The sequence below is a fragment of the Anolis carolinensis genome, chromosome 3, assembly GCF_035594765.1.
Source record: "Anolis carolinensis isolate JA03-04 chromosome 3, rAnoCar3.1.pri, whole genome shotgun sequence".
Classification (NCBI taxonomy): domain Eukaryota; kingdom Metazoa; phylum Chordata; class Lepidosauria; order Squamata; family Dactyloidae; genus Anolis; species Anolis carolinensis.
Window position 1 is genome coordinate 286,177,466 of NC_085843.1, and position 20,288 is coordinate 286,197,753.

A 20,288-nucleotide genomic window follows, 5' to 3' on the forward strand; every position below is an offset into this window, starting at 1 on the left:
ATGATGTTGGTGGTTGTGATTGTGATGATCATGGTGGTTGTGATGGTCATGGTGATGGTGGATGGTGATGATGATGATTGTGATGGTGATGATTATAACGATGATGTTGGTGGTTGATGATGTTGGTGGTTGTGATTGTGATGATCTTGGTGGTTGTGATGGTCATGGTCATGGTGATGGTGGATGGTGATGATGATGATTGTGATGGTGATGATTATAACGATGATGTTGGTGGTGATGGTGATGATGTTGGTGGTTGTGATTGTGATGATCATGGTGGTTGTGATGGTCATGGTGATGGTGGATGGTGATGATGATGATTGTGATGGTGATGATTATAACGATGATGTTGGTGGTTGATGATGTTGGGTTGTGATTGTGATGATCTTGGTGGTTGTGATGGTCATGGTCATGGTGATGGTGGATGGTGATGATGATGATTGTGATGGTGATGATTATAACGATGATGTTGGTGGTGATGGTGATGACGTTGGTGGTTGTGATTGTGATGATCATGGTGGTTGTGATGGTCATGGTGATAGTGGATGGTGATGATGATGATTGTGATGGTGATGATTATAACGATGATGTTGGTGGTTGATGATGTTGGTGGTTGTGATTGTGATGATCTTGGTGGTTGTGATGGTCATGGTCATGGTGATGGTGGATGGTGATGATGATGATTGTGATGGTGATGATTATAACGATGATGTTGGTGGTGATGCTGATAATGTTGATGGTTGTGATTGTGATGATCATGGTGGTTGTGATGGTGATGGTGGATGGTGATGATGATGGTGATGATTGTGATGATTATAATGATGATGATGACGGTGGTGGTGATGATGATGGCAGCTATGATGATGATGATGTCTGGAGATGGGCAACCAAAATGGTCCTAGGTTTAGAAGCCAAGAATCCTTCTGAAGAATGGCTGAGGGAGCTAAATATGTCTAGCTTGGAGAAGAGAAGGTTGAGAAGAGAACATGAAAACCCTGTTTAAATATTTGAAAGGATGTCACACTGAGAAGAGGGTTAGCTTGTTTTCGGATAGAATATGTTGCTGGTTGTCCAGTGGAAAAATCCTTCTTTCTCTGTGGGTTTTAAGCAGAATCTGTCTGGCTTTCTCTCAGGAGGGCTTGAACTGCAGATCTGCATGGAAATCTGCAACCACACATTCCATATCTGTTTGCATATTTTCCCCCAGATATCTAGAACACACTGAGAAACTGAGGATACATCTAAATGCATCTAAATTGTAGAATGAATAGCCAAAGTGCCCAAAGCCCTGTGGGGTTAAAGAAGAGTGTTCTAGAAATCTGGGGGGAATGTGCAAACAGATATGGAATGTGTGGTTGCAGATTTCCATGCAGGTCTGTCTGCGTGTGCAACGCTTAGCGGCACCACTTGTTCTGCTCAGCTTCCATGGACTTTGACTGGATGTATAAAAGCCAGGTGCATAAAAGAACTTGTTGATGCATCAAGTTCAAAGACATGATCCTGTGAGTCTGGAATATCAGTATGTAAAGGAATATGTGTGTGTGTATGTGTGGTATCTTTGGGATGAACTCTTAAGAAATGTTGGTTCCATCAGCTTTTGTGGAACAAGTCAGCATCTTGCACCTGGTTCCAAAGACCCATAATGTAGAGTTATGCAGATCGACCTCACTTGAGCTGCCCTGGCTCAGTGCTGCGAAATCCTAGGAAATGTAGTTTGACAAAGTCTTTTGCCTTCCCTGCCAAAGAGTGCTGTGCCCCCTCAAACTACAACTCCCAGGATCCCATCGCACTGAGCCAGGGCAGTTAAAGGTGTTGAGACTACATTCAGACTGGATCTATGATGCAGATGCCCCTCTTGAAGGAAGAATTTGGCTTGAATTCACAAGTTGCAGATCTAAAGGGTTGCAATCTTCTTTGGGGAAAGCGTGCAAACAAATATGTAATACGTATTTGCGGGTTTTAATGCACGTCCAAGAGTCACAGCATCTTTGATGGATGAAAACATCTTCTGAGAACGTTTTTCACTCAACGAGATGTTTTGTGTTGGCATCGTCTCTCCGTTTTTGTTTTGATCTGTGTGCCGGTTTTTGTGTTCCTGGTGTTTTTCATTTTTTGGCACCTTCGGGTTCCCAGATTGCTATGAAAAAGACAGAATGGTTAGAACTCTGCTGGATACAGTAGATCATTTCTCTCCTTACGTTTAAATTAATTAGATTTTGGAACATGAAAAGGCCACAACATCCAATTACAGCAAATGATCCACACACAAAAGGAAAGACGGGGTAAAGGCCATCCATGGAATGCATATGGAAGGCTAAGACTAAAACTGAACTATGCAGAACGTCACTAGCAAATACTTCAAAAACAACCTAACCCAACATGAGCTAACTAAAACACAAAAGAACTCTGATCCACGTCAAGGAAAAAACTCTAGTAAGGAAGATAATAGTTAATACATATCATTATGTTATTATACAGCTTGCAAGTCAACTTGCTAGAGTTATAAATAAAAGTTGAGTTTATCCCAGATATCCTTTTTCTGGAATTCCAAAATCCAGAATTCCTCATAATTTTGCTTTGCTTTCTGATGTACCCAAACTTTGTTTCATACACAAAGTTATTTAAAGTATTATATATAAAATTACCTTCAGGCTATGTGAACAAGATACAGAATGGGCGATACCTGGCTCGACAGCAGTACGTTATAGTTCAGCCCATGATTGTGCCTGCTCCTAATGTCAATGAGGAAATGGATCATGGGATTTCTGGGCCTGCGAGCGAGCATGAGATTTCAAGTCCTGAAACGGAGCAGTCTCTGTCTCCACCAGCTAGTGAAGGCCACATTCCAGAGAGGGGCCCAGATGCTGCTGTGAAGTCTTTCTCTACAGAAGCAAGTTCAGAGGATGACATGCCAGGTGGAGAGGTTAATGAGCTGATAGATAGGAGGCTTGATTTTCGTAAACTCCAGGCTGATCCACAGACTTGGCACTTGTTAGAGAAAAATCCATTATCAGGTAGTTGGGGATGACGGCATGATTTCATGTCTATATTAGAGAGCCCAGAGGGATGTTCCAGCAGTCTGGTCAATGTTGGTTATTGAGCCTATATCTCTTGCCAAGTCAGGCCTGCCAACGGGATTTTGGCCTGCATCAATAGGAGTCTAGTGCCTAGATCCAGGGAAGTCATACCCCCCCCCTCTTTTCCGCCTTGGTCAGACCACACTTGGAATCACACTGTGTCCAATTCTGGGCATCACAATCAAAGGGAGATGTTGACTCTTAAGGTGGAATGTGTCCAGAGGAGGGAGACTCAAAGGCTCAAGGGTCTGGAGAACAAGAATCTCTATGAGGAGCGGCTGAAAGAGCTGGGCATGTTTAGCCTGCAGAAGAGGAGGCTGAGAGGAGACATGATGAGGGCCAAATATAAATATGTGAGGGGAGGTCATAGGGAGGAGGGAGCAAGCTTGTTTCTGCTGCCCTGGAGACTAGGACACGGAACAATGGCTTCAAACTACAAGAATGGAGATTCCACCTGAACATTAGGAAGAACTTCCTCACAGTGAGAGAGAGCTGTTCAGCAAAGGAACTCTCTGCCCTGGCGTGTGGTGGAGGCTCCTTCTTTGGAGGCTTTGAATCAGAGGCTGGATGTCCATCTGTTGGGGGTGCTTTGAATGCAATTTTCCTACTTCTTGGCAGAATGGGGTTGGACTGGGTGGGCCACCAGGTCTCTTCCAATTCTATGATTCTGTGATTCTGTGATATATAAGAAGCATACATGAATTTTGTATTCAGATTTGGGTCCCGTCTCTAAGGTGTCTCATTGCGTTTATGCAATATTCCAAAATTTGAAAAATTAGACATTTCTGGTTCCAGAGAAAGGATGCTCAGACTGTAGTCATAACCATAAAGTATTCGATGATTAGTTGTCTTATTGCTCAAGAAATCCATAAAGAATAGATGATGTCTTTTTGAGGTCTTCTCATCTTAATCTGTCCATTGCATCCCTTCCATCTTCCTTTCCTTGCTTCCTTCCTTCTTGGGCATTGGGCCACCAGACTTAAATCATCCTCCTTTCTCCTTTTCGTAAGGAAAAATGATGCCGGACTTTTCCTTGGCTCTGGGCCACAGTCCTTTCCAACTGTTCAGACTCTCTGTCCTTCTTGTGAATTTGTGGACTATTTCCTAAAAAATGCATTGACCATCTTTGCCAACTCTTTATTCCTTTTTTTATTACTCAAAGTGTCACAAGTCTTATAAGGTTAAATGCCTCACAGGACAGGATCAGGATCCAAAATGACCTTAAAAGGTCATTTTTGATAGCTGGGCCAAGACTAGCGCAGTGAATTCCAACAGAGAGAAATGTATGGCACTGCAGTACAGCAACAAAAATGAAATGCACAAAGATAGGCTAGAAGAACACCTAGCTTGGAAACAGTCCTGTGAAAGGAAATGGTCAAAGGTCTGAAAACTATGAATCTCTCTGAGATGCAGCTGAGGGAGCTGGGGATGTTTCGTTTGGAGAAGAGAAAGCAAAGAGAGGACACGAGAGGAAGCCAACTAGCATTGGAGGATACCTCTAGGACGTTCTAGATCCTCCAATTCAACACTATGAATGATTTCTGTTAAAAGTCATTCATGTCATTACAGTTCACTATGTTGGGTTTCTGATCACATGTTACTCACCTTGGATGATTTAACAATTTCCTAGAGAGGGGTACCTCTCTAATGTTCTGGGTCCTCCAAGGCAACTCTATTTAAAGTTTAGTAGAAGTCATCTGTAATGAAGTACAAATTTTTGGTTTACAGGATGTTATGTTTAATTGTGTGTTTGTGTTTTAAAAGGGTAAGTATTACAGTTATTGTATCTCAGCACTCATAGGCTGGTTGCCATGGAGAAGTAGGCGGAGCCAACTGCCGTTTAGTTGAAGAAGTGCAGAGTTTTAAAAAAGAGAGGCAGTCTGTGCTCTGATGAGGCACGGGGAAGACTGTTCCTAAGTTGATGGGATCAAGGGGACTCAGTTGTACATTTTGAGTCAGTTTAAAATAAGTTTGGTGGCTTATTTAATATAATCTGTGTCCTGGTAAGGCACAGAGAATCTGTGATAGCATATCACAGGGGTGACTGTGGTATAAAAATGGCAGAGGAATAGGGTTTAACTACCTTAGGTAAAAGAAGTGATACTTTAGAGAGTTGATTCATCTTACTCTAGAATTGTAACTGTTAATAAGAATACCTCTACGTGAGAAACAATATTGTAACCACTAAGCTCTGTGCCTGAATAAACTTGTTATTGTTCTTCCAACATCTAAGCCTCTGTCGCATATATTCTGAACCAAGTTACGCTACCATCTAAAGTGAATAAAAAGAAGAAGGAAGTAAAAGTAAAAGGTCTCCTCCCTGAGTCTTTGGTGGTTGCATCTTTCCAAATTGGTGGCAGTTGTTATTATTCTTTACAAATTTGGGGCAGCAGGTGGGATAAAAAGATTCCCCCTGCCTGAAAGAACCTTAGTCATTCGTAGGTCCCTTCACATCATCCATTTCAGTAAATTCATTATTGTCCATGGTGTCCGCTTTCCACTGTGAGTTTCCATGGAGTCACCTGTGAAGACCTAACCAATTCATAGAGAAGCAACTATTCTAAGAATGTTCAGGCAATCCAAAAAGTCTCTGTTAACTTCTAGTGGAAATCATTCATTTCAATAAGATTTACTCCTATCCATGGTTTTCTGTTTCATTGCTAAGTTACCAAGGAGCCACCCTAGAGGATCTAGCAAATTCTCAGAGAAGATAAAACTCTAGGAATTTTCGATGATACATTCTAGCAAAAGTCATTCACCTCAGTAAGGTTCGCTATTACCCACAGTTCCCTGCTTCCACAAGGAACATATCCTCCATGAATATGTAGGTTGTTCAACCCCAAGAAACACAACAAGGGCTCCCCATTTCTGCTTCTTCTTGAACCTCAGCAGTCCATCTTGGTACTCGATGTGGTTTCACACCATTGCCCTTCCTTTGCAGAGCGCTGCGATGACTGGGGAGTGGACACCATGAAGCACAAGCCGGTCTACAATGGGGAGCCAGCCAGGATCAAGTGCCCACTCTTTGAGGCCTTCCTGAAGTACAACTACAGCACTGCCCACTCGGCCGGATTGACCCTCATCTGGTACTGGATCGGGCGAGGGCAGGACCTGGAGGAGCCCATCAACTTCCGCCTCCCAGACAACCACATCAGCAAGGAGAAGGACACCCTCTGGTTCCGCCCTGCGCTCCTCAACGACACCGGGAACTACACCTGCATGCTCAGGTAAGCATCATGATGAGGGTGGTGATGGTGATGGTGATGATGATGGTGATGATGATGATGATGATGATATTGCTAGTGATGGTGGTGGTGATTATGACGATGATGGTGGTGGGGGTGGTGATGATGTTGTAGTTATGATGGTGGTGATGATTACGATGATGGTGATGTTGATGATGATATTGCCAGTGATGATGATGGTGATGGTAATAGTGATGGGGTGATGGTAATAGCGATGGTAGTGGTGGTAATAGAGATGATGATAGTGGTGATGGTGGTGGTAGTGAAGGTGATGGTGGTGATGGTGATGATAATAATGGTGATGGTGTGGGTGGTGATGGCAATGATGGTGGTGGTGGTGATGATAACAGTGAATGTGATGATGATGATGATGATGATGCCTGGTTCCTTCCCAAGAACATGTAATATGGACTCCCATCTCCTTCATTGTGGACTTGCTTGGAGAAGGTTCTTTCCTTGGCTCTAAAAATCAAGGTTCTAGGAATCTATGGTTATATCAAGGTGTTACATGTAATGACCACTCCCTCTTCTGCTTGATCCGACCTCCACCTGGTCACCAAAGTCCAAGAAAGGAACTGAATGTGTCTTCTTTCCTGGCAGAAGCGAGTTGGTCTGGATGGCCCTTGGGGTCTATTCTGTCTCTAAAGAGTCTATGCTTCATTGAGTCTCAGCTTTCCCTTTCTGTTTTCCTCTCTGCAGGAACACCACGTACTGCAGTAAAGTCGCTTTCCCCCTGGAAGTGGTGAACAAAGACCCCGGGTCCTGCGTCAGCCAAGCCGTGAAGCCTGAGGAAGTCCTCCTGTACTTGAGCTACACCAACATCAACCTCACCTGCCCAGACGTGGAAGGATTTTCTCCGGCCAACGTCCAGCCAAAGTTCAACTGGTTTATGGTAAGCACAAGGGCTGATGCTTCTTGGGGGCTTCAGTTTGGAGAGAGGGCTGTAACCTTGGGACTCCTCACTCCCACCAAAGTATCTTTGGCCACGATGGGTCAGTGAAGACCATGGGCTTTGGGTCTGCGGCTAGGATCCTACCCAAAGAGGTATGTGTTACCTTTCTAAGGCTGTAGGTACATCTGTTCCAACAACTTTGAGTCTTTAGATTGGGATAAAAATAAAGTACCGTATATACTCGAGTATATACCTGACAAGGCACCTAATTTTACCACAAAAAAACTGGGAAAACATTGACTCCAGTATAAGCCGAGGGTGGTAAATTTCAGAAATAAAAATAGATACCAATAAAATTACATTAATTGAAGCATCAGTAGGTTAAATGTTTTTGAATATTTACATAAAGCTCTAATTTAAGATAAGATTGTCCAACTCTGATTAAATCATTATTCTCATCTTCTTCAATGTAAATGTGCTTATGTATCCTTTTAATAATAATAGAGTAAAATAATACATGTATTAATAATAATAATAATAATAATAATAATAATAATAATAATAATAATAAATACAGGAAAATAATACATGTAGTAATAAATAGAGTAAAATAATAATAATAATAAGAAGAAAATCAGAGTGAAATAATAAATGTATTAATAATAATAATAAAAATAGAGTAAAATAAATGTAATAGCAACAATAATAGAGAAAAATAATAATTGTAATAATACCAATAATAATAGAGAAAAATAATAAATGTACCATATATTCTCGAGTATAAGCTGACCCAAATATAAGCCAAACAGGACCCTAACCCGAGTATAAGCCGAGGGGGGCTTTTCCAGTCTTAAAAAAAGGGCTGAAAAACTAGGCTTATACTCGAGTATATACAGTAACTAAAATTGATAGACTGACTATTCTGATTGGGTGCAATATTTTTGCCAAGGACTTGTATAAAGGATGTACTAATTAGAGCAGGACCCCATAAACCACAGAACTCATACTCCCAATTTTTCTTACCTGCATCCGGAGAAAAATTGATCTTGGAAATTGCCATAGTATTGCACTGGAGCAACAAGCAAATTCCTAGAGGTAATATCTCTGCAAGAGTCTCTAGATCCTCCAGCTCAAGTCTGTAGTATCCTTGGGCTGAAAACCAGGTGATTTCATGTGCTGTTTGGAGTGTCTCCACAGTTCAGGAAGCATTTGTCAAACAATGTTCACACGTGTTGTTGTTGTTTTTGAAAGCATTTCCTATGTATCATTTTTTTCTGTGCAAATAAATGTCACCTTTTGCATGTAAAATGATATCTGCTGCATAGGTAAAGGTAAAAGTTTTCCCCTGGCATTAAGTCAAGTCAAATCCAACACTGTAGGTTGATGTTCATCTCCATTTCTAAGGCAAAGAGCCAGTGTTGTCCAGAGTCATCTCCAAGGTCATGTGGCCATTGGCAAGATTTCATGGAGCGCCATTACTTTCATGCCGGAGCAGTACCTATTGATCTATCCACATTTGCATGTTTTCGAACTGCTAAGTTGGCAGAAGCTGGGGGTAACAGTGGGAGCTCACCCCGCTCCCTGGATTTGAACCACTGACCTTTTGATCAGCAAGTTCAGCAGTGCATTGGTTTAATCTACTGTGTTACCAGGGGCTCCTTATCCACTGCATAGGAAATGCTTATTTTTGCACAGTTCAGATTCTGTGCACAATACGTCTTGACTCACAATCTATCAATCCCTACGATATTCGTATCAAATGGCTGATGCAATCTCATAGAAGGCAGATAGGAACTCCTGGCCTCTTAAATTTTCACAGAATAAAGATCAACACAAGAGTTTATTTCCAATGGGATAAGGAAACATTTATCCAAAAAGAAATAATATTAGTTTAATCAGTATTCGTGGCGACTTGTAAAAATCTCTGAGCCTGTTGCACCATTGAAGCCTAGATGATAGAAAACCCACTAAGCAAAGCAAGAATAAACCCCTCTGGACAAGTCCTGCCAAGAAAACTCTGTGATAGATCTCCCGCTTAGAAATGACTTGAAGGCACACAACAATCATGTTTTGTATTTGGAAGCTTCGTGTCAATCTCAGCCCTTGGGAAATATATTTTTCAACCAACTCCCAGGATTCCATAGCATTGAGCTGCAGCTGTGATAGCGACGTCAGGCTCCATTAATTCTATGGTGTAGCTGTATCTTTTCTGACTATCTTCCTACAGAATTGACAAATATCTCTCTTTTCATTGGGAATCCTTCCAAAAGAGTGATGCCACATAACTTCCGTGTGTCATTTTGAGAAAATCTGTAATGAAAATAGATATCTGCGAGAGTTTGGGGTGGGAAGTCTGACCTATTATAGCAGAGCTTTCCAAACTGTGTGTCTCGACACATTAGTGTGTTGCACGAATGTAAAGAGTCTGTGCAAAATAAACAATAAATCATATATTTAATGAAAAGTTTTCATGAGATACGTTGTGTCCCCATATTTTCTGTTATTACATTTGTATATATTGTATATACTCAAGTATAAGCCGACCCGAATATAAGCCGAGGCACCTAATTTTACCACAAAAAAAACTGGGAAAACATTGACTCCAGTATAAGCCGAGGGTGGTAAATTTCAGAAATAAAAACAGGTAATAATAATAATGATAATAAGTACAGGAAAATAATACATATAATAATAAATAGGGTAAAATAATAAATGCAATAATAATAATAATAATAATAATAATAATAAGATCAGAGTGAAATAATAAATGTATTAATAATAATAATAAAAATAGAGTAAAATAAATGTAATAGTAGCAACAATAATAGAGAAAAATAATAAATGTAATAATACCAATAATAATAAATGTACCACATATTGTCGAGTATAAGCTGACCCAAATATAAGCCAACCAGGACCCTCACCCAAGTATAAGCCGAGGCGGGATTTTTCAGTCTTAAAAAAGGGGCTGAAAAACTAGGCTTATTCTCGAGTATACACAGTATGTATCCATATCTCTCTTATGGGGTTGGTTTAACCCCTGGTTTGCTAGTAAAACTGAGTGACAGTGTCGCGAAATGATGCATGCCTTAAAAGTGTGTCACCAACATGAAATGTTTGGAAAGCTCTGTGTTATAGGGACCGAAGGTGGGGAATGGGCTCCAAATGCCTGTGCCTTTTGTCCTCCTTCCTGGCCATAAAGGTTGGTGCTTCTCTCCTTGTCGCAGAACTGCAATCTGGTGCACAACTTCTATGAGCGAAGGACCCACGGCATCAACCTCACCTTCATCATCGTCCGCGAGATGTATGCGGCCGACTACAGCTGCGTTGCGACTTATCGGGAGAATGGGCGGGATTTCAACCTCACCAGGACCTTCAGGGTGAAGGTGGTAGGTAAGATGCTATTCACTATTGTTGTTGTGCTTTGACAAACAATTTTTCTGACTGGGTGTTACAGGCCAATGGAGACTCCACCACAGACATCAGAAGAGCTGTAAGGCCAAGAACAAGCTATTAGAGCAAAGACAAAGTGTTGTGGTTCAGTCTGATGATGATGAAAGGGGATTTGGGTTTCAGCAGTTTGTTCCAGGAAATGTGGAACAGCAGTTTGTCCCAGGGAATGTTGTTGACTCAGAAAGACAGGTGCCTTCGGGAGCTGCGGATAGCTTGGGAAAACAGATGGAACAGGGGAATGTGGAAAGTTCTCAATTGAGCAAAGATAAGGATGACCTTCTAGAGGAGTCTGAGAATTGTCAACAGATGTTGCAGCCCAGGCAGCGAGAGCACTGAAAACCAACACAGAGACCAATAATCTTTTAATATCTTTATTAAAGCAAATAATAATCCCAAAATGAATTGGTGGAAAAGTAGAGCAAGCAATAGCCCTTTAAGAAAAAGTATAAGATAGTCCAGAAATGTCCAGGAATATGTCCAGTATTAGAGTCCAAAGTCCGGAAACCGAAACACACTCAAAACTGATGATAGCCTTTGAGTGGGGAATTAAGTCAGCAAGGTAGGCAGATGAGCAAGGTCCAAATGTTCAAGAATAGTTCTTAGTAGCAAGTCAGGAACTTGAGATCATGGAAATAAATCTTGGTTCGCCAAAAGACAGGAAAGTAGACCTAAATCCGGGTCTACTCGTGAGTCGCGGCACCTGCTGGCCACTTCATTCAAGGAGCTGGAAACTGGAGACGATGCACCTTTTTAGTGGTAAGCAACGTCGACACCGCAAGGGAAACTACTGGGAGCGAAACCTTTATTGAAGTGCAGAGTCTCCCCCCAAAAGGGGGGCCTTCCTCCCCAAAGTTCCCAAGGGAAAGGCTTCTAGAGAGAGTCTCCACGCTCAGCCAAGTGGGCACTTCTCCGCGCTTGTTTCTCAGATCTCTGCTTGTTTAGATACTCTCTCCGGTTGAAGGACACAGACTCCAGTGAGCTAGAGACATTTGGCAAGGGAGTAAAGTTATCCACAACACTCTCCCTTTCAATTAGAGCTAGTTGTGTATTGTCAACAAGTGGCAGCTGCAAATTCATCAGGTCTTGCTGACTCGGAGAAATATCAACATATTCTTCATCCTGGTCAAAGGCGAATCCAGGGTCAGGTACAGGGGCCAAAGGTAGCTGGGATATAACTACAGAGTTCAGATGGTAGTGAGGAGGATGAATGTTTGTTAGGGATTCCAGGTTAAAGTTGAGATCAGGCCTCCGTTGCTCTGTGAGAATTGCAGGCAGACCCGGGGAAACAAGAGTGCACAGGAATGTGTTTATGTCTTGTAAGGAGGGTTAAAAGAGATGTAATTTGGGAAAGATTCCAGTCAGAGCAACCTCACTTTTGGAGAATCAACTCTTGCCTTGTTTTTGGTTCAAGCCTCGTCTCATGCCTAGAATCTGTGTTTGGATTACTTTTGAAGCTCGTGTATTCATGTTACCTTGGATCTACTGTGCTATTTTTGGGACTTTGGACGAATAACTACGAAATCATTGAACTGTGTTAAAGGATTGCACTTGCAATTGGATTTTACTTTCTTTACTGCTTTATATTAAGTTTTGCTGTCTTTCTTCAATAAACTGAAAAACTCAAGCCTGCTGTGGTGGAGTTTGTGTGTTGGAGCAAGGTGAACCAGTGCTGGGTGGAACAAAGATCCACCCAGAGGAAAAGTGTTGTAGTTGGGCCAGGGGGCAATAATACTAGTACTAGTAGAACTGCTAGCAGGAGGAAAAGAGCTAATGGTGAGCAGGTGTTTGATGAGGAACAGCAATTAAAGTGGGTCTGGGAAATACTTATGGCTCCTTCTGAGGACGAAATGTTTGAAGGGTTCTCTAGCGATGAGGAGTCAATGCTGGAAGAAGAGGGGTTAACAGAGAGTAGAGGAACTAAAAGGACAACTTGGGAGCAAGAGTCAGATGAGGAAAGGGAAAGGAAGAAGATCCGGGATTTACTCACTGCTCCCACGGAAGATGAAACATTTGAGGGTTTTTCTGGGAATGATGGGTCTGGGAGTGAGATGGAAAGTGCTGCAGATCGGACTCAAGTAAATGTGAATGCAGAGCCAGTTTCTGAGGTTGCATCAAGGGAATGGCAAACTACTGATACACCAGGGACAAGGGGAGATCTAAGTCTTGAACGGAGGTGGAGGGACTGGGGGGATGATGGGTGAGGTTCACGTGTGAAATCAAGATCAGCTGTGGATAATGATGACAGGGCGGAGGCCACATCATCATCGGATGACGATGTGTAAGTTAAAAGTGGATTTGGAAGTAAAGACTCTTTGCAGAAGGCAAGGTGTTGTTTTGGACATTGGATTGTCGCTGCCTGTTCTTCTGTTGGGCTTGGGTCCTGGCTGTACAGCTTCGTGTTCCTGAATTCGGCTTGGCTTCTGACAACGGCATCGCTCATTCCTGGTTTGGCGTCTCTTGGCTTGCTCTTGGTTCCTAAATCCGGCTTGGCTCCTGACGACGATATCGCTACTCCTGGTTGGCTTCTTGGTTCTTAAATTTGGCTTGGCTTCTGACGACGGCATTGCTACTCTCGGTTGGCTTTTTCCTGGTTCCTGGATTCGGCTGGGTGTTTTGGACAGCGGTGTCGCCTGGTCTCCTTTTGGGAGTGCGTTTGGTTCCCTCCAGCTCTTCATACCGTAGTTGGGCGTGGCCGTAGCTTCAGTAAACTCTTGGCTAGAGTTAAGACTGAGCAGGATAATCCGGATTATTTTCTGTTCCTGCATTTTTGCCTTTCTGGAAGCTAAAGACATTTACTTTTACCAGGAGCACTGAAGTTAAGTGTTCCTAGGTTCAGAATATTATTTAATAAACGTTTGTTGTCCTTACTTCTTGTGTGTGGCCTTTTCAAAGGGGTCTGTGTCCTGGCAAAAAGTGTTCTTACCAGACATCAAGGCAACCACTGTCTGGATAAGGAAGCTGATGAAGAAACACAACATACAAAATATCTACATAACCACCAAGAAAATCCAGCAAATGCTACATTCAGCAAAGGACAAGAGGGATCATCTCACCTCTGCAGGAGTCTACCGTAGACCATGCAGCTGTGGACAAGAACTCTACCTAGGGACCCCCAAACGCAGACATGAATCAAGGAACGCTGCAGACTGACTCAACCAGAGAAATCAGCCATAACAGAGCACATGATGAAACAACTTGGACACAGGATGATGAACCAACTTGCGCCGGGCTGTGGCGCAGGATGGTGAGCAGGCAGCTGCAACAAATCACTCTGACCAAGAGGTCATGAGTTCGAGGCCAGCTCAGAGCCTGCGTTTGTCTCTTGTCTTTGTTCTATGTCCAGGCATTGAATGTTTGCCTTATATGTGTTATATGATCTGCCCTGAGTCCCCTTCGGGGTGAGAAGGGCGGAATATAAATACTGTAAATAAATAAATAAATATTATTTGGGAACACAAAAATGCTCGACCACTCCAACAACTATCATGTCAGACTACAGAGAAAAGCCATTGAAATCCATAAATGTGTGGACAATTTCAACAGAAAGGAGGAAACCGTGAAAATGAACAAAAATTGGCTACCAGTATTTTTTTTAAAAGACACCAGAGTCAAGATAGTGACTAAAGAACACCATTCGGACACAGGAGGTCTCCCGGCAGCAAGCAATCAAGGGCTAGTGAATGCCACTCACACAAGTGATTTCTCTAGGCAACAAACAATTCAAATGGGACAAACACCAGGCTACTTTTATGCAGATGCCTTCATTAATTGACTAAGTGATCTTCATGGTTACTCACATGTGAATGTGTGAATCCCATTCAACACATACAAATCTAGCTTGCTAATGGCACCATTTACACTTGGTTCTTTCCTCCCACCCTGGACGTTCCACAGCTATATAAACCCCATTTGCTTGGCTACCACCAGATCCTCTGAAGATGCCAGCCACAGATGCAGGAGAAATGTCAGGAGAAAATGATGCTAGAACACAGCTGTACAGCCTGGAAACCAGACAACACCCCACTACTTGGGATATTCCTAGAAATTTGCTTTGGAACAATAACCATCATGTCAGATTACACAGAGAAGCCATTGAAATCCAGAAGAAGCATGTGGACAATTTCAACAGAAAGGAGGAAACCATAAAATGAGCAAAATCAGGGTTCCAGTATTTTTTTTAAAAAAACCCTAAAACCAGAACAGTAAATAAGGAACAACATTCTGAAAACAGAGGAATTCCAGACATGAATCAATCAAGGGCAGCTAACAACTCTGAACAGGCAGGAAGAAGCCAGGACATGAATCTGGCAAGGCCATTAATGCTAAACATGGTGATTAATTACAACATTCATAGTGGCCTCCCAACAGACAAGGCTTCCTTCTCCCACCCTGGATTTCCACAGATATATAAACCTTACCTGCTTAGTTTTCCCCCCCACTATACCTCACAACCTCTGAGGATGCCTGCCATAGATGTGGGCGAAACATCAGGAGAGAATGCTTCTGGAGCATGTCCATACAGCCTGGAAAACTCACAGCAAACCAGTGATTCTGGCCATGAAAGCCTTCAACAATCCCAAGGATTCCACGGCATTGAGTCATGGCAGTCAAAGTGGTGTCTGCTGTTGCAGCCCAGGCAGCGAGAGCACTGAAAACCAACAAAGAGGCCAATATTCTTTTAATGTCTTTATTAAAGCAAATAATAATTCCAAAATGAATTGGTGGAAAAGTTGAGCAAGTGATAACCCTTTAAGAAAAAGTATAAGATAGTCCAGAAATGTCCAGGAATATGTCCAGTATTAGAGTCCAAAGTCCGGAAACCAAAACACACTCCAAAACTGATGGTAGCCTTGGAGTGGGGAATTAAGTCAGCAAGCTAGGCAGATGAGCAAGGTCCAAATATTCAAGAATAGTTCTTAGTGGCAAGGCAGGAACTTGATATCGTGGAAATAAATCTTGGTTCGGAAAAAACAGGAAAGTAGACCTAAATCCGGGTCAACTCGTGAGTAGCAGCAACTGCTGGCTGCTAGGGTCGAAGAGCTGGAAACTGGAGACGATGAACCTTCTTAGTTGTAAGCAACGTTGACACCGCAAGGGAAACTACTGGGAGCGAAACTTTTATTGAAGTGCAGGGCCTTCCTCCCCAAAGTTCCCAAGGGAAATGCTTCTAGAGAGAGTCTCCATGCTCAGCCAAGCGGGCCATTCTTCTCCGCGCTTGTTTCTCAGATCTCTGCTTGTTTAGATACTCTCTCCGGTTGAAGGACACAGACTCCGGTGAGCTAGAGACATCTGGCAAGGGAGTAGAGTTATCCACAACATTTTCCCTTTCAATTAGAGCTGGCTGTGTATGATCAACAAGTGGCAGCTACAAATTCATCAGGTCTTGCTGACTCGGAGAAATATCAACATATTCTTCATCCTGGTCAAAGGTGAACCCAGGGTCACGTACAGAGGCCAAAGGTAGCTGGGATATAACAATAGCATTCATTCTACAGTATAGATACAGACTAATATTTAAAAGGCACCAAAATATTAAAGAGTAGAAGAAGAAAAAACCAGGCAGTAAAATATGTTTATGTCATGAAACTAGAGAAGGATAAGTGATCAATTATAGCCATTTACTGGGTAGTTGGAAGCCAAATTATTGTTCTTTTTTCGAACACACAAGAAACACATTTTGGTGATTCCTCTCTTTTTTGTTTTTTCTTTTCTGTCCGCAGCTGCTCCGTACCGTTCCACGGTTCCTCAGATTATCACTCCAGACAGCCGGGTCATCTATGAATTCAAGCCAGGTAAAGCTGCAGCTCATTACACTATGTAACAGAATTTGTAAAAAAAATCCTGTTATTAGTTTGGAAGCGTTATTTTCTGTTTAGTTGTGCAGTCCTTACTTTGAAAGCAGTTGTTAGACTCCAGAAACTTCATTTTTTTGTGGCTGCCACAAACTAGGTTTGAATTGGTTGAGAGACATGGAGGTATTCGTTGAAAAACTAGAACAAAATGTGCTGCAGGATGGACTGAAAAAACAAAAATAAACATTTTCCATGTTTTTATGATAGAACCAATTAGGAAATAGGATTCATAACCCGGGAACAAATATTGTGTTGCATAGTGTTATTGAGTGATGGAGGGAATGCTGTGGATGTAATATATCTTGATTTCAGGCTGGCTTTTGAGGAGCTCCACATGATATTCTTGCAACAAATAAGTGTGGCCTAGACAAGGTTCCCTTGAAGTGGACTAGGAATTGGTCAACAGTCTGAAACCAGGCATGGGCAAACTTTGGCCCTCCAGGTGTTTTGGACTGCAACTCCCACAATTCCTAACAGCCGAATTGTGGGAGTTGGAGTCCAAAACACCTGGAGGGCCCAAGTTTGCCCATCCCGACAGAACAGAAGGCAGGATGATCCAATCTGCAGCTGGGAGAGTCATTGCTCCAGAGGACAAGATCAGGACCCAAAAGGACCTCAACAGATTAGAAAGTGGGGTCAAGATGAATAAAATGGATTGCAACAGAGATAAATATAGAGTACATCACTTTGGCAATAGGAATGAGATGCACAGATATCAGATGGGAGAAACATGGCTTGAAAACAAGGGGATCTAGGGGTCTTAGTTGACCACAAACTGAACATGAGCCAACAGTGTGATGCGGCAGCTAAAAGGGCCAATGTGATTCTAGGCTGCATCCAGAGGAGTCTAGTGTACAGATTGAAGGAAGTCATAGAATCATAGAATCATAGAATAGTAGAGTTGGAAGAGACCTCATGGGCCATCCAGTCCAACCCCCTGCTAAGAAGCAGGAAATCCCATTCAAAGCACCCCCGACAGATGGCCATCCAGCCTCTGCTTAGTCCCACTCTCTTCTTCTGCTTTGGTCAAACCTTCTCACCTGGAATAATAACATTTGTGTCCAGTTCTGGGCAAAGTATTTCATGGGCAGAAGGACTCAAGGCTATGGAATTCTAAAACTTCCCATTTGGCATGGCACCAGCACTCTTTGGCAGAGAAGGCTAAAGGCTTTGAAAGACTAGAACTCCCAGGATTCCAGAGCATTGAGCTATGGCAGTTTGGGTGGTGACAAATGTCATTCATCCTATAGTGTAGATCAGGCATGGGCAAACTTCAGCCCCCCAAGTTTTTTGGACTTCAACTCCCACCATTCCTAACAGCCTATTGGAGTTGAAGTCCAAAACACTTGGAGGACCAAGGTTTGCCCATACCAGGTATAGATGCACCATCCTTCTTACCATTGTTGTCATGATCCTTTCCTTAGGTGTAGACATGAGCCTCGTCTGCGAGGTCCATTTCACCTTCCTGAAGGACTCCCCGCAGGAGGTCTGGTGGACCATCGATGGAAGGACCACCGATGAAGTCACCGACCTCAAGTTCAACGTCTCCCACACGTAAGGGCCAAGGACCTGTTGGATGCCTAACATGGGGAATAGGCTGCTTAGTCCATCATAGATTTACAAGCCATGGTGATGGTATTGGAGATATGGGTGGCCAATGGCCACAGAAGCAATCCAGGGAGTCAGCACTGGGAGGAACTGGGAAGTGGGTCAGAGTTTTGGGTTCTGTTCCTTCGTTTATAACCAGTCTCTTCCACCAAAATGGGGCTCAAGGTAACTTCCAAGATAAAAAAGAAATACAGTGGTCGCTGGGTTGCTGTGAATTTTTTGGCCATGTGTATGGCCATGTTTCAGTGGCATTCTCTCCTAATGTTTTTCCTGCATCTATGGCTGGCGTCTGTTAGCAGTGAGGCAAGTGGAGTGTGTGTGTGTGTGTGCGTGCGTGCGTGTGTGTGTATATAGTAGAGTTTCACATATCCAACATAAACGGGCCGGCAGAACGTTGGATAAGTGAATATGTTGGATAATAAGGAGGGATTAAGGAAAAGCCTATTAAACATCAAATTAGGTTATGATTTTACAAATTAAGCACCAATGTTATACAAGTCTGATGGAAAAAGTAGTTCAATACGTAGTAATGCTATGTAGCAATTACTGTATTTATGAATTTAGCACCAAAATATCACAATGTATTGAAAACATTGACTACAAAAATGCGTTGGATAATCCAGAACGTTGGATAAGCGAGTGTTGGTTAAGTGAGCTCTACTCTGTGTGTGTGTGTGTATGTATGCGTGTGTGTGTGTGTGTGTGTATGTGTGTGTGTGTGTGTGTGTGTGTGTGTATATATATATATATATATATATATATATATTCATATTCAAACTTCATGGCTAATTCAAGCTTGCTAATTGCAGCATGCATATTTGCTTTAAACAGACAAGGGTTCTTTCTCCCACCCTGGACATTCCACAGATATATTATACACTCCACTTGCCTCATTTCCGACAGAGCTGTGAAGATTAGCCACAGATGCAAGCAAACCGCCAGGAGAGAATGGTGCTGGAACATGGTCATACAGCCTGAAGAACTCACAGCCACCCAGTGATCCTGGCCATGAAAATCTTCAGCAACCCAATATGCTTGTCTCTCCACATTTGCGGTTTTGAGTTTTGTGGATTTCCTTATTGGATTGCAAATGCTCTATGTCGGAATCTCTACATCCTACGGTGCCTTTCTGTGGTCAGTTTCCTCCAGCCATGCTGCAGGACCTGGAGCCGAGCTTTCCAAACATGTCATGTCAGTGATCCACCTTGTCAACAAGCATCATTTCACTAAACTGTAATAATGAAATGTATGGGGTCACAGCATATATGATTTGCAAGATAATAATATCCATCTCCAAGATTTATAGAAGGGGAATATATAGTAGTAATGCACCATACACATTGGTGTTAATGTGGGATTTGTGTATTGGTAGTGTTTAAATGAAATTTGTGTCTGGCATGTATTGCATACAGGTTGCATCATCCAGAGTATGCTATGAGTATGAGTCCCCTTGGGGAGAAGGGCGGGGTAGAAATATTAGAAATAAATAAATAAATAAATAAATATGCTATAGTCTGTAAAGAGTTAATGACTGAGAAGCTGTGTTGACCTTGATGTGTCTGAGGAGTGTCCAGACTCAAGTGTGTTTGTACATTACTGATTGTGTCAGTTGAGATCTTGCTCTGTTTTGAGTTTGTGTCTGCCTAGAGTGAAAGCCAAGCCTGTGTTTGTCTGCAAATCTGTTTTGTCTTGTATAGTAAAACTTTGTATATATTTTTAACATCGTTTCTGACGTCTCTTCGTTCTGCACTCCATTGACAACATACAACTGCTGCTACGCTGCGATTTACTCTGACAATTGGCACCTATGCTGTGTGAAATGCATGCAGTTCGGTATTGCTTATTTCACACTGTCGGAGGTTTCTCGTTGTGCTCATGGAACACATCTGCACACTGCAGCTGACACAGTAACATGTTGCGACACACAATTTTGAAAGTGTTGACCTGAAGATGCTTCATAATGACAACAATGTTGCACTGTGGGGAAACAGAGGGAGAATAATACTATTTATTTACAATGTTTATTTACAGTATTTATATTTGCCCATTGCGCCATTGCAGCTCCCTGCGAGGAAGGCTAGGATCTCACAGTGGTTCTTATGGCTTTCAAATAGATTTCCCAAATCCCATCCCATCACTCTCAATTTCTCAACCACGCCGA

At 42.4% G+C, this 20,288-nt stretch overlaps 1 protein-coding gene and 1 long non-coding RNA gene across 4 annotated transcripts in view; one reads left to right on the top strand and one right to left on the bottom strand.

The window, feature by feature from the left end:
- The window catches only part of il1rap (interleukin 1 receptor accessory protein), a 177,415-nt gene that overhangs the window by 98,322 nt on the left and 58,805 nt on the right, over window positions 1-20,288 (top strand). For both annotated transcript variants that reach the window (XM_062976939.1, XM_062976941.1), the window contains exons 4-8: window positions 6,019-6,304; window positions 7,022-7,214; window positions 10,442-10,607; window positions 16,388-16,459; window positions 17,944-18,073. In XM_062976939.1, the coding sequence (XP_062833009.1) occupies window positions 6,019-6,304; window positions 7,022-7,214; window positions 10,442-10,607; window positions 16,388-16,459; window positions 17,944-18,073 (847 nt within the window). The remainder of the gene's footprint in view (window positions 1-6,018; window positions 6,305-7,021; window positions 7,215-10,441; window positions 10,608-16,387; window positions 16,460-17,943; window positions 18,074-20,288) is intronic.
- Window positions 1,941-6,024, bottom strand: LOC134297938 (uncharacterized). Of its 2 annotated transcripts, none has more exons than XR_010004911.1 (2): window positions 5,837-6,024; window positions 1,941-2,137 (listed from the first exon to the last, which is right to left on the bottom strand). It is a non-coding gene; the product is annotated as an uncharacterized LOC134297938 (long non-coding RNA). The 2 variants fall into 2 exon arrangements; XR_010004912.1 differs by lacking the exon at window positions 5,837-6,024 and adding an exon at window positions 4,683-4,800.